The sequence below is a fragment of the Notolabrus celidotus genome, chromosome 12 (assembly GCF_009762535.1).
Source record: "Notolabrus celidotus isolate fNotCel1 chromosome 12, fNotCel1.pri, whole genome shotgun sequence".
NCBI lineage: Eukaryota > Metazoa > Chordata > Actinopteri > Labriformes > Labridae > Notolabrus > Notolabrus celidotus.
This window is the reverse complement of record NC_048283.1, coordinates 35423533-35437236: the sequence shown is the minus strand read 5'-3', so window position 1 is coordinate 35437236 and position 13704 is coordinate 35423533. Positions and strand designations below refer to the sequence as shown.

Below are 13704 nucleotides of genomic sequence, written 5' to 3'. Positions count from 1 at the left end.
TCTGAACGCTTACAGAAGCCAAGAGAAAGTGTGAATGAGTGATCTGCTGACACACCCTGACTGAACACTGAGGGGAAACACAGGCCCAGTGGTTTGCAGCTCTTCAGCTTTGTCTTCCTCACTGTAATGAAGTCCAACTTGTTTTTTTTCCTTATTGTCCTGACATAATCAACACAGATACCGAAAAGTCAACAAGTAATCATGATCAATAAGAATATCTTGATTATGAAGGCTGTAAAGAAACTAGATCCTCTTATTTCTACTCCTGCAACTTGTGAACACAGAAAGGAGTCATTTCAGTTTGTCATTATTTCTGGAATATATTTGAATGTGAACTAAAAGAGTTGAAAGAGCAGCTTTAAAATGATATAACTTTACCAACCATCAGGTTTACAAAACTAAAAGAAGTAACTCAAGTGCATCAACAAGCACACATAAAGAAAGAGAGGGCTGAACCAGGGTTTCAAAAACTAAAACACATTTATAGAAGACACATCAGGTCAATTCATTCAGACAATAAAAAGCAAAGTTGATCTTTATGCAAAAAAAAAAGAATAAATAACAGAATTTAACATTATATAAAAGGTGATATGATAATCAGAGGTGTAATAATACATCACACAATACTATACCTAATCATTACAAACAGCAGTTAGACACAGGGTCTACTTTGATATCTGTATGTGTGTGTGTGGCTACAGACTAAGCTGGGTTTAAATAAATAAAGCTGTCGTTGTGAGTGGGAGCATTTGAATCCTTACATTTTAACACACTACAACAAGTTGTACAGTCATGTGCTCATCATATAGAGCCTCCACCAAAAGGAAGAGTCTAATTCTTCCCTTAGAGTGATCCAGTCACAGTGAAAGATGTGTTTTCATGAGGTGTGGGTTTCCAGGAAGTTGAACTCTTTGTCTTTGGTTGCGTTAATAACATGTCATTATAGACGGAGGAACAGACGCTGCATGTAAGCACTTAGAAACAGTCTGATTCAATGTTTCTTGTTGTGGCTTGCTCGAGATGAGAAGATGTTCTGGTGACACTGTGGGGACACGGAGCAGTGTGTGGTCACTGGACAGAGACCGAGGACAGACTCTGGACAGACTGTGAGGAGGCTGAGTTGCTCTCTCTGGCTCTTGCTGCAAGTTTCTGTCTCAGCTCTCGGATTTCCTTCAGCAGTTCCCGCTCGCTGCTGTCCAGCTGGGCGCGGCCTCGGTCCAGAGAGACTGATGGGACAGAAAAAATGGATAGGAATATCATAATGGTCTTATTAAATAAAGATGAAACAAGGGAATTTATTAGTTGATTGATTGATCTCTTTTGTCAATTGTTGCAACGAAACATACCAAACATGTAATCCTTCTGGCTTCTACAATAAGATGACTTGATGTTTTTCTCTTCAATTTTACAACATAGCAAACTGAGCAAAGCTGAGCTTCACACTGTTGAACCTTAGAAATAAAATGTTCATTTTTATTGCATTTTATTGATCAAAAATGATTCACTATTTGATCAAATGTTCAGCAGAGTACTTCCTAAAAGTCTGTAATGGTCACTTCTATGAACTCACTTTGTTCTCATAACCACTGACCCCTTTCTTACCTCCCTGTAACAGACAACACAGCAGAGGGCCGTGCTGGTGTGATGATTCACATTTGTTCTATGAACTACAAATTTACAACATCAAGTCCTTTCAATCTCAAATCAACTCAGATCTTCTCTTTTGAAAACACGATGACATGTAGGATCACTCACAGACAGTGGACGTGCTCTCTGAAGATGATGGGCTGTTCAGACACGTCATGTTGGTTCCTGTCTGCTTCATGGAGGTGGAGTTGGGTTTGACTGGTGGACCTGAAGTGTTGGTTCCAACACAGACAGCAGCACTGGTACTGGGTCTCTGAGGCCCTGCTGGTCTCTGCCCATCTGGTGCAGAACAAAGTAATACATAACTACATGTGAAATATCAGATGCAGTTTTGGATAATGGAATTAAAGAGTACCTGTGTGCGCTGAGGACAGGGGCTGATGCTGCTCCTGCAACTGTGCTCTGCTTCTCATCACGTCCTCCCACTGAAAATTAAAAAGTACTTAGTGTTCAATTGAGTTCATTATTTTTCTAAATTCCACAATCTGTCTTCAGTAGTATATCACTTTAAGTATTTTCGGCATTATGATTTAAATTAGGAAAACACAAATGCTTGTATGTAAGACATATTTCATGAATCAGTTCAATTATGTAAACAAATGTGTTTACAAAAACACTCTTGCTGCTCTCACCTTCCTTCCTGCCACATCCCTCATGGTGTCAGCCAGTCTCTCCTCCTCTGCCAGGGTTTGTCTGTGAAGCTCTGCCAGTCTCTCTCTCTTCCTCTCCTGCTCAGCCTCCACCTGCTGCAGCCGCTCCGCTACCTCGCTCTGCCAGTCCGAGTCTAAGCCCAGCTGGCATGCCTCCGCCAGGGACTCCTCCAGGGCCTGTTTGTGTGTACAGAGAGAAGGCTCATGAACACTAGAGGAGACGTCTCGGAGCCCAAATCAGAGCCGGGATGACTGTGTGGCTTTGATAGAGTCTGGGTACACTGATGCATGAGTGTGAGGAGATCCATGACAACATATGTCAATATTTAATGACTTCCACAAACAGTTCCTTCACTGTGTTCCTGTTGACCTGTATGTTTGTCTCTGTACTGTGCAGCAGCTCTGTGAAGCTCTCTTCCTCTCTTTCTGCCCGCCTCATCCTTATCTCCACCTCCTCCTCCACCCTCCGTCCCATGCGCTCCTGCTCCTTCAACAGGTGCTGAGGGAAGTGAGAAAAACAAACAAACATCAGACACAAAAATCACGACAATCAGGAACTTGCTAGTGACATTAAACAAATCCTTCTTGTTTGACTAAAGTCTATATCTGACTGTAATAATCCTAATCAGATTATAACTTTGGTTATAATGGAGAAACAAAAAAGAGAAACCCAACAGCAGAGGAGGAAGACGGTTGAATGTTTGTCACCTGTTCAAGTTGCCTCCTCTGAGCTTCAAGCTCCATCTGTCTGACCTCCAGATCCTGAACTGCTGCAGATGTTTCTCGCTCCCGCAGGTCCGTCTGTCGTCCAACATAGAGGTTATTGTTTGTGCTCATGAAGACCATGAAAGTTAGTCATTTAGTGTAAAAAGTGGGTCAACATTTTAAGAAGTAGAGACAAGAAAATGATCACACTCAGGATCTACAATCTGATATGACTCTGCTGGGATTACCAGAGGTGTCAAGTAACAGAGTACAAATACTTTGTTACCTTACTTAAGTAGAAATTTGGGCTATCTGTACTTTACTGGAGTAATTCTTTTTCAGACGACTTTTTACTTCTACTCCTTACATTTTCACACAATTATCTGTACTTTCTACTCCTTACATTTTAAAAATAGTCTTGTTACTCTTATTTCATTTTGTCTTGTTTTCATTCAGGCTTGAGCAATTATTTGGACCTGTAACGGTCTGTCCAGCTTAGTATTTGTTCCTGCATCTCTTGTTTCACCCCTGAATGCAGCATGCTAACAGCGCATCCCCTGAGTAACGTCAGGGAGAGAGACATGCCCAGAAAAGTCTGAAGGAAGCTAAGCGGACTACTGTATTTTCTGATGGTTGTTATGGACTTTTTATTATTGTGTGTGAGTCCGTCAGACACAACCACACAAACAGGTCTTCAATGGTGAGTGTGCTCATCTGTGTGTGTGCAAGTGTCTGTCTAAGAACCAGCTGCCTCTGCTGCTGAACAAAGCCTTTTGGTAACTCTCTGTTACATGTTCTGTGCTTAACTGATGTAGATTATGTGTGTGTGTGTGTGTGTGTGTGTGTGTGTGTGTGTGTGTGTGTGTGTGTGTGTGTGTGTGTGTGTGTGTGTGTGTGTGCTTTTTCAGGAAAAGTTGAATCCCTAACAGAAGTTCAGTTGGCACCATCAGCTGGGCACTGGTGATCTGTTATGGATTTGTTATAGTGCATTGCTGCCTGCCAAGTTTCTTATTTGTTACCTCTATCTGCGTGTTGTGATAGTGTCTGAATAAAGTAATCAAACGTTTTGGCAAGCCTAGATTAGTCTGAAGCGATCTAGCCTTCATGTTGAGTCAGACCCTTTTGGTCAACACCAGCTGTTCCGGGTCTTGAATGTGTGTGGGTGCTTGATGCTTGGATGTACATTGACATTCCAATAAAGGCTGTTGATAACATGCCTGTGAAGTTTGACTTTTGCACCATTACAATACTTATAGGCAACTAGTCATCATATCTTCCGCTCAATGAAACATGTTAATGCTCAGTAGTACACATATATGGTCCTGTAATGTGTCTGCATTGTATGAAAATGCCTTCATTTTCAATGGGCATGAACGTGGCTGAAACAGGTGCAACCCAAATATTTGAACATTAACACATTAATATAACATTATTGTCATTATGGCCTTTAGAAACATGTTTTTTTTGGGAGGTGGGGTAGTGCACTATAGGCCCCTGTGGCCCAGCCTAAACTTTTGTCCTTAATGGCATTTTGTTCCCCTTACATTACTTTTCTACCTGAAGTAGTTTTGAAACCAGTACTTTTACACTTTTACTTGAGTTAAAATCTTGAGTTGATACTTCAACTTCTACAGAAGTCTTTTTAAACCCTAGTATCTATACTTCTACCTGAGTAATGAATGTGAATATTTGTGACACCTCTGGGGATTACCCAAGAGAAGTCAGCCAATCAGTTAAGTGTCTGTAATAAAAAAAACACTAAATCCAGCACAGCACAGAAAAACACAACTTTAAAAAGATATGGTCCTCTGCCTGATGTGTACCCTTTCCAAAGACAGGTCTTAAATCTGAATGACGACGTCATGTTTACCTTCCTGCTGATCTCCTGCTCTAATCCCTGGACCTGTGAGGCTCTCAGGTCCTGCTGGTGTTTGAGGAAACGTCTTCTGGTTGCATCAAGCAGTTGTAACTCCTTCACCTTCAGCTCTCTCTTCATGGCTGCCAACCTGCAGTGGATGGAGTCGTGTCAGCTCACAGTGCTGCTACACAAACGTCATTCTATCTGTCTGATAACTGCAGAGGTTTAAAGTGTCTCCTTCTTTTACTTTGCCCTCTGCTGTGTCAGTTTTTCTTCCTCTTGTGCGAGGAGGATTCTACGCTGTTCCTCTGCTTTCTGCAGCAGCTCCTGAGATCAAATCAGGAAAAACACAATTCAGCATATGTAAACTTTAATAATGTAGATAAAGGTGCACAATAAACATAAGCCAAAGCTGTTCATTATAAAGAGTCTATGCTGAGAAAGAGTTTTGAAAAACCACCTGTTGTGCATAATAGGCCTCCTCTTCTGCATGTCGACGCACAAAATCTGAACGTAAGGCTGACACCTCCTGCCTGATGAGATCAGAACACACAGGGTTCATCACATAAGACTCGATGATATTATAAAACATGTACTTAGCTCAATGAATGTCAGGACATTCACCTCTCACGTAGATACTCCAGCTCCTGCAGTCGAATCTTCTCCCGCTCCCGGCTCTGGTACTCCACAATGAATTCTGGGTAATGGTTGAACACAGGGTACTGGCCTTTGCTCAGGGGTGTAAAGTCAGAGAACAAAGTCTTAGGATGGATGTCAGCCGGAGTGCTGCCCATGAGCCGGTACGCCTCCTTTATCATGGCTCCCACATCCAGGTTGTTCCGGTGATGAAAGAAGTACTAAAAGAAAAAACACAGAGGACATGAGGGAGGATTTTATGACCCACTGACTCACGTTTTCAGAGGAGAGGAGATGGTATGTACCTCAAAGTCCTGTTTCTGTGAGCAGAGCAGCAGAGGCTCACGACAGCAGGTGATGTAAGCCGCACAGGCCATGAGCAGGAATGACGGCTGGTTGGAGAAGATGTTGTCGAAGAGTTTGAGCCACTCGTCACGAGTCAAAACCTCGGAGAACAAAGTCTCCAGCAGGGGCCAGGCATACAGCTGAGACAGATACAGAAATACAGAGTCAAATATGTTAACAAGAATCCATAAAACTGTGGTTCCTCTCCACCAGCTGTGTGTCTGTGTGCTGCTGCTACCTGGGAGGTGATGCCACAGTCCACCAGGTGCTGCAGCAGCTCCTTGTCGTGATGAGCCAGAACGTTCTCCACCGCGCTCAGAATGTTGAGAGGAGGGTTGGGGAAGTATTCGAACCAATGCTGACACCAATTTACTGTAGAACCACAGAAACAAAGTGAGGATAGCTTCACTGAAATTTAAGACATTCAGAAAAAAGAGACATTTTTTACAACTTACTGAAAAACAGCGTCATTGTATGCTTATGAATGTGGCAGTTCCCTCACTGCACAGAACGAATCAACAATCAACCAATCAATCAACCAATCAATCAATCAATCAATCAATCAATCAGGCTTGATTTATAGAGCACCTTTCAAATGCAACTCAAAGTGCTTTGCAGTAATTGAAAACAAGAAAGAAGCAGAAATAAATTAATGGCAAAACATAGTACACACCAAAAAAAGATTTTGAAGAATAGACTAAAAACAACAAAACATATGTAATTCAAAATAATTGAAAGCATCAAAATAATAAGAATGTAAATAGTTCAAATAAATTAATAAATCAATAAATCAATAAATATATAAGGGTAAGGATACAAGTTGAAGATAAATAAAGGCACTAAAATATCAATAAAACTGATTAGACACATAATAAATATTAATAATAAAGATACTGGACTCAGCATCAGCCTTAAACAGTGTGAAGCTTCAAATATGTTGGTAAATGTTTTCAATTGCTTTCACAAACAAAGCTTTGATGAGTAACAGTGTAGAAACCTCTTAATGTTTAAAAAGGGAAACAGCATTTTATAATAACAACCTATCAGTACCTATGACAGTGGCCACCACCTCAAAGCAGAGCATTGGGTTGTTCTGGAAGAGTTTAACGAACGGAAAGGCCACCAGAGGAAGGTACTCCACCTCCCCAAAGATGGCTGCCCAGTGAGCCAGGGCAGACAACACCCTGTGGAGAGGAGAGAACAACCACATAATACATACAGTATATTTAAAATACACTACCAGTCAAAAGTTTGGACACAGCTTCTCATTCAAGGGTTTGTATTTATTGTAATGATTGTAAACACTGTAAATTAAAACTGAAGACATCAAAACTATGAAAGAACATGTATGGAATTATTGAATGAACAACAAAGTGTTAAAAAAAGCAGAATCTGTGTTATATTTTAGATTCTGTAAAGTAGCCCCCTTTTCCCTTCATGACAGCTTTGCACACTCTTAGTATTCTCTCAGTCTGCTTCATGAAGTGGTCTCCTGGAATGGTTTCTAATGAACATGAGCCTTGTCAAGAGTTCATTTGTAGAATGACTTGCCTTCTTAATGTGTTTGAGACCATCAGTTGTGTTGTTCAGAGGTAGGGTTAGTACACAATGGATAGATCTATTTGACTACTGTTGTAATCCAGATTATGGCAAAACCAGATTATTTCATAGTTTTGATGTCTTCAGTATTAATCTACAATGTTGAAAATAATTACAATAAATACAAACCATTGAATGAGAAGGTGTGTCCAAACTTTTGACTGGTGGTGTATGTGAGTGTAAAATCCTGAGCTCAAAATGTGTGTGTGTGTGTTTAACTAAAGGAGATACCTCTGCAGCCCCCTCTGCAGCTTGTGACTCTTGATGGGGTATTTCTCCTGCAGAGTGAGATAGGCTGAATGTAGACCTTTATCTGTCAGACTGCTGTACACGGCATGGTTCTCCGGGAGACACAACAAAGAGCGCCATACAAACATCCTGTGACAGACACAAGCATAAATCAGGTGAATCATATTAAAGTGATAAGTGATGAAAGTTTGAATCCACGTCCTCAGAGTGCTACCTGTATTTAGCAGGATACTCTCCAAACGCCTTGAGCATAGCAACAAGTCTCTTTCTGTTCAGACCAGCAGGCAGTTCATTCTGTTGATGGATAGAAACAGACAAACAGTTGAAACTTTGTTTGAGTCTTTTAAAGAGAAAACAAATATACAGCCATACGTGTGTGTTGTTCTCACCTCTTTATCCTCGGCTGCAGACCCAGCAGGAGGTCTGAGTATCTTCACTTGTGTCCTCCGACCAGAACTCCTGGCCGGCCTCTGAGCAGCGGCTGACCTGACTTTGACTTTCAGATTTGAATATTCCTGATCAGCTTCACCAGAGACAACGGCCACCTGAGATGAAGGAGGCTGGAGGAGAAACACAAACACACAAACACACAATGAATACTCCATCAGAACACTCTCCTAACACGCTCATTGTGCTGTTATCTCAGCCCACAGTTAGTTACCTTGTTTAGTTCCTGTGTGAGACTCTGAACACTGTAAACATTGACGCTGCCGTTATCCATGATGGCCACGATGTGACGGCCGTTAGGACCAACTGTCACTGAGGTGATGGCATCGTCATGGGAGCCAGTTTGGAAAAGCAGCTTGCAGGTGTGAATGTTGATGAATCGCATCACACCGTCCTGACTCAGCACGCCGAGCGTCTACAGAGAACAAAACGAAAACGTTTCAAGCACAGAAGGAGGTGCACATGTTCAGAGAGGAAACATGTTAACATTTCATATATACAGAGATGTGTTACTGAGCTTCTCAAGCCCCTTTCACACATGGGACATTTAGGCCCTGATGTTTGAGGGTCTGCCTTTCACACACGAACCTCACAGCAAGTAGGGTTGCAAAGGGGTGGAAAATTTCCATAAAGTTTTCGGTAAATTTCCATGGGAAGTTAAGCTGGGAAATTTTAGAAATATTCCAAAATGGAAACTTTCCCTTTGAATTTATGGGAATTAACTGTGAATTGAGGATAATTTAATGGAAAGGCATCATATCCAAGAATAAATATTTGTTTTCTTATAAGCAGACATCCATCCAAAATAATACAATTCAATTTGATATTAGTAAGTTAATCATTACCAAGTGCCACCTGTGCTTCATGTGATGGAGGAATGCACAGTGCATGTAGGGGGCGTGGTCTCAATAGCCCTGCAGTAAGCAGTGTGCTATGGGCATATGATTGAGGAATAGCAGAGACATTCAACTGTACTTGATGAAATCTGGTTGTTTTAGTCAGGATTATGATCAAATATATTTAAGTTTTCTATTAAGAGCCCACCTTCAATTCAGTCAATTCCTGCTTTATTCCCGTTTATTCCCATGAATTCACATTTATTCCCATTGAAAGTTTCCAATTTAAAAAAAAATCCCGGAATTTTGAAAGCCTAACAGCGAGAGATTTTCTCCCGCTCTCACAACTAAAAATACCCCGATATTTGAGATGTTTGGAAATTTTAATGAATAGATAAAACATCATTACTGCAAAAAACTGCAGGTTTTTCGTTTACCTGGCTAGCGCCTCCATCAAAGCTGTCAGGCAGGAATTCCAGCTGTCGAACGGTTCGAACCTGCGTCGGCATCTGAATCACTCTGATCAGCTGCTTGCTGTCCAAACACCACAGGTGCAGCAGGTTGGAGCGTCCACCAGCAGCAAGGCTCTTACCGTCACTGTCAACATGAGTCAGGTGCATTGGGGTTTGATTAGCGTTTAAGGCTTATGAGGTGTTAAAAGGCTAGGCATGATGGGAAATGTAGTCCAAAGAGTTAGACTGATTTCTAAGCAAGTTGGTTGTTGCTGTGAGAGACCCACCGTGTGACAGCAAAGGCTTTGTACGAGATTTTGGGTCCACTGTTGGGTACGGGAAGCTGATATTTACAGAAGAGTGTGTCGCTCTCCCAGGCAAAGATGGAGTCATCACTGAAACAGCTGAGGATGGTGTTACTGAGAGGCAGGAAAAACACCTGCAACACAAATATCCAGGATCATAACAATAATGAAAACAGAGAGCATGTCAGCTCAAGATGAATAAAAAAAAATGTGATCATGACGTGATCTGTTTTATTTTTGTTCATAGTTTGTATTTAGGCTGTTTGCGTGTTTACCCTCTGAATGCCCACGGACTGTCTGATGTTGAGCTTCCTCTTCCTCTGAAAGGTGTCCAGGTCCCAGAGTTGAGCCGTGTCAGAGGAGGTGCTGATGGCGTAGCGACCTGAGCTGTGGACAGAGATGGACGAGACCGCTCCCTCGTGACCACGCATCCAACTTACCAGCTGCTTAGTGTCTGTGCAGAGACACAGACAGTAAATACAGAGAATGAGTTAGTTTACACCTAAAGGCATCTATTTTAATGACACAATGAAATGATCGCAGGTTTTATTCAAAAAGTGTGTATGTGATTGAGCCATGTGAACTCAAAACATCCCTTGAGTTCCTACCTTTGTCAAAGCACTTGATGGTGTAGTCAGTCAGGGCCACGAGGAACTCTGTAGTCCGGCGGAGGCTGAAAGCCAGAGCAGTGCAGGCCTGACCCGTCCTCTGCACCAGACGAAACCTGCACCATGAAGAAAAGCAAAAAAAGAAGTATGATGAGATTAATGTGAAAGAAAGCTACGTTTGAGGGGGAGAGCTGCTCACTTTGATGTCACGCTCTGCTTTACAAAAAATGTTATTTCATATCAATAAAACAGTATTTATTTTTTGGTAAAATAAAGTATTAGGAACAAGATGAAGGTGTACACGTGTCTTTTCTGCTTGAAATAGAGAAAGTCCAGGGAAGGGAAGAGAAATGAAATAACCTGAGTTCTGCTTTGATAACAGGAGGTCAAAGGAATGACACTGAGTAGATCATAATATTTGTGATGTGTTAAAACTCATTTATCTCACAACTTTAAAACAAGTTATACACAACACATTGTGTCACCTGTTTCTACTGATGTCAAACACATAGATGTTGCCATGGTGATCTCCAGCCAGGAAGGAGTCTCCTGTGGTGTCGAAGGCCACATGGAGGAAACGCACCGTCTTAGCCTGCTGAGTGGTGCGGACTATTGTCACCAACACACTGAGAAAGAGAGAGAGAGAGAGAGAGAGAGAGAGAGAGAGAGAGAGAGAGAGAGAGAGAGAGAGAGAAACAACAGAGTCACACAACAGAGTCACACTCAAGACACATCACAGAGAACCATGGCTGCTCTCTACTGGTTACAGTACACCCAGAACAAATGAGGCTTTTCCAGCAACAGCTTCTCTCCTGACTCAATACATCCGGAGGTTCTGCAGCTGCAGATGTGCTACAAAGAATTACCCACTATTGTTACAAATATTGTTATCCAGCATTAAAAAGTCATCAATTGTACAATCAAAATTCTAAATGTTTCAAAGCTGACTTATAAATAAATAAAGGGATAGGAATTGACTAAAAGTCCAAGCTTTTCACCCCTGTATGATTTTGTATCCACAGAGCTATGATCTATTCTTATTGTGCCATTTATTGTACATGATCTTCGCATTGTTGGCCTTGCTGGATTTGTATTATTGTCATTTCTTATGAGTGTACAATAACATAATATGTCAGTGTGTTTGCTATTGACGTGTCTGTGTGGTACAGTTTATTTACAGTCTATGGTGTGTTATATGAAGAGTGCAACAAGTGTCTCTGAACATGTAGTATAAGCAGTTCGACGTCGGTAACATTATGAAGGCTAAATGAATGACTTCTCTTTCACCATTAACCAAATAAAGTGACTGCAGGCATCAGAAAGGTGTTCCCCAAACACCTACATAGGCATCAGCATTAAGCTATGAAGACTTACCCTTTACCTGCAGCTGCTTTTCGATACCATACTTTCCCCTCTTCTTTGTTTCCGACGTCTGTCACCTCCATTTAATAAAACACTTGTATATAAGTTTTAAAAACAGAGAACAGCCTCTCTTCCTTTCTTACATGGAATGTTACTGACTCAGTGGCATGGCTAGTTTCAATGCTAGCAGGCTAATCCGTTTAGAGGCGGAGCAAGCAGCGCGAAATTTAAAAAGTACCGTTCAGTAAAATCATGATAAAGTTCTTATTTAAAGACATGTAAACTCTGTGGACTCAGTTGTTCACTAGAGGGAAACCTGTCTTTTGAGTGACAGAAACAGTCGTAAACCCCTTTAACTTCAGGATCAGATTGATTATTTTACATGTTTAGGTTTGGACGGTTATTTTGTCGCCTACAGTTGACGTACGTGGTAAATAGAGGAATGCATTGTGGGAGTTGTAGTTCTAAACACTTGAAATACAAGCGCAATTGTAACTTTGCTGAGAAATGATCAAGGATTTCACCTCCAAACTTTAACTTTTTGTTTCTAGTGTTTATTGATTCAGGGATAACTGGATGCTGGATAGTAAAAAGAAACAATTCTTGATTTGAACTTTATTATGTGAAAAAAAATTACAAATTAAATGTTCTATATGAAAACCTAGATTTAGTCAGTACATAAAACAGTTCAAATATTTGTTTTTTTATATATTATAATATTTGAGTTTTCCCTCTATTAAGCTCTCATAATGATTTACCACATTATGATGAGGATTATTATTATTATTATTATTATTATTATTATTAGTAGTAGTAGTAGTAGTAGTAGTAGTAGTAGTAGTATTGGTTTAAATTGTATTTGTTGTTGTAATATCAAAACAAGCTTTTGGTTTGGTCATTGAGAAGTATGCTTTTAAAGGTAACACAGAGGAATGAGTATTAATTCAAGTCTGTTTCTTAGCCAGCTAAAATCTCCTCACAGGTGCTTTAACATCATTTAGAAACAAAGTTGCATCCAGACAAATATATACATTTAATTTCATATTCTGCTGATATGAACATTTTTTTTTACAATATAATATCCTTGTTCTGTATCTTGTATCTTGACAAGTCGGCTGACAGCCCGGCAAACATCAAGTTTACAGGGCTGTTATTTTACTTAAATAAATTAAGATGACAAATAAAAAACATCCACTGATTTCTTTGCAAATAATACGTTTTTGTTGCAATTGCTTTAAGAAAAATATTGAATGTGTTTTTTTTTTCAATCAGAGTTTTTACTGAATATGTTTAGCATTATTATTTGTGTCTTCATTTAAAAGGTGCATTCATAACCCAAAATGTAAAATGTGCACATTAACTTTCAGGCAGCTCTTTCCTCGGGTAGCTGCTGTAGGGAAAGTAGACTGAGCTGTGTGTGTCTGACACGCCTCCACATGCAGCTGGCTGTCTCTGAATGGTCAAGGCTTTGACACACTGGAAGTAAAACAATAATGCAAACTGTACATGCTGTTGTGGGACAATAAAAGTAGATCCGGTTGTGCTATTTTCCTTCAAAGTAAGAGCATGGTATGTCTGTAAAGGTTCGCGTATGTATCTCTATATCTTAAGATGATAAAGCTGAAATACCTCATCAATGTGGACAGTGGAATCATCCTACAGATTGTCTTCTAGATCGAGAGAAGATTATCTAGCTACCACAAGAAAACAAGGCTCTACATGTCATCATGTTGAAATGAAGTAAGTATAAAGTATAGATACATGTCCACTAAATGCTTTCCTAGATAAGATAAGATATACTTTATTTGTCCTCCGTTGGGGGAAATTATTTTGTTACAGCAGCTTACAACACGGGACAGGGTAATACAACAATGTAATAACATAGTTAAAAAATATAATAACAATAAAAATAGCAATGACAAGGGTAAAATAAAATAAAATAAAATAAAATAGAATAGAATAGAATAGAATAAAATAAAATAAAATAAAATAGAATAGAATAGAA

General features: G+C 40.2%; 1 protein-coding gene across 1 annotated transcript; it reads right to left on the bottom strand.

Annotated features, from left to right (window-relative positions):
• Positions 1-294: 294 nt before the first annotated feature.
• On the bottom strand, positions 295-12138 carry tbc1d31 (TBC1 domain family, member 31). Its single transcript, XM_034697856.1, has 23 exons — positions 11712-12138; positions 10823-10963; positions 10338-10453; positions 10005-10183; positions 9712-9863; positions 9410-9569; positions 8351-8551; positions 8079-8249; positions 7904-7983; positions 7672-7818; positions 6892-7025; positions 6080-6213; positions 5802-5981; positions 5485-5717; positions 5321-5393; positions 5108-5187; positions 4873-5008; positions 3006-3098; positions 2668-2796; positions 2280-2474; positions 2003-2072; positions 1756-1926; positions 295-1226 (listed from the first exon to the last, which is right to left on the bottom strand). The coding sequence occupies exons 1-23, from the start codon at positions 11780-11782 to the stop codon at positions 1069-1071; spliced, it is 3204 nt and encodes a 1067-aa protein (XP_034553747.1). The 5' UTR covers positions 11783-12138; the 3' UTR covers positions 295-1068.
• Positions 12139-13704: the final 1566 nt, after the last annotated feature.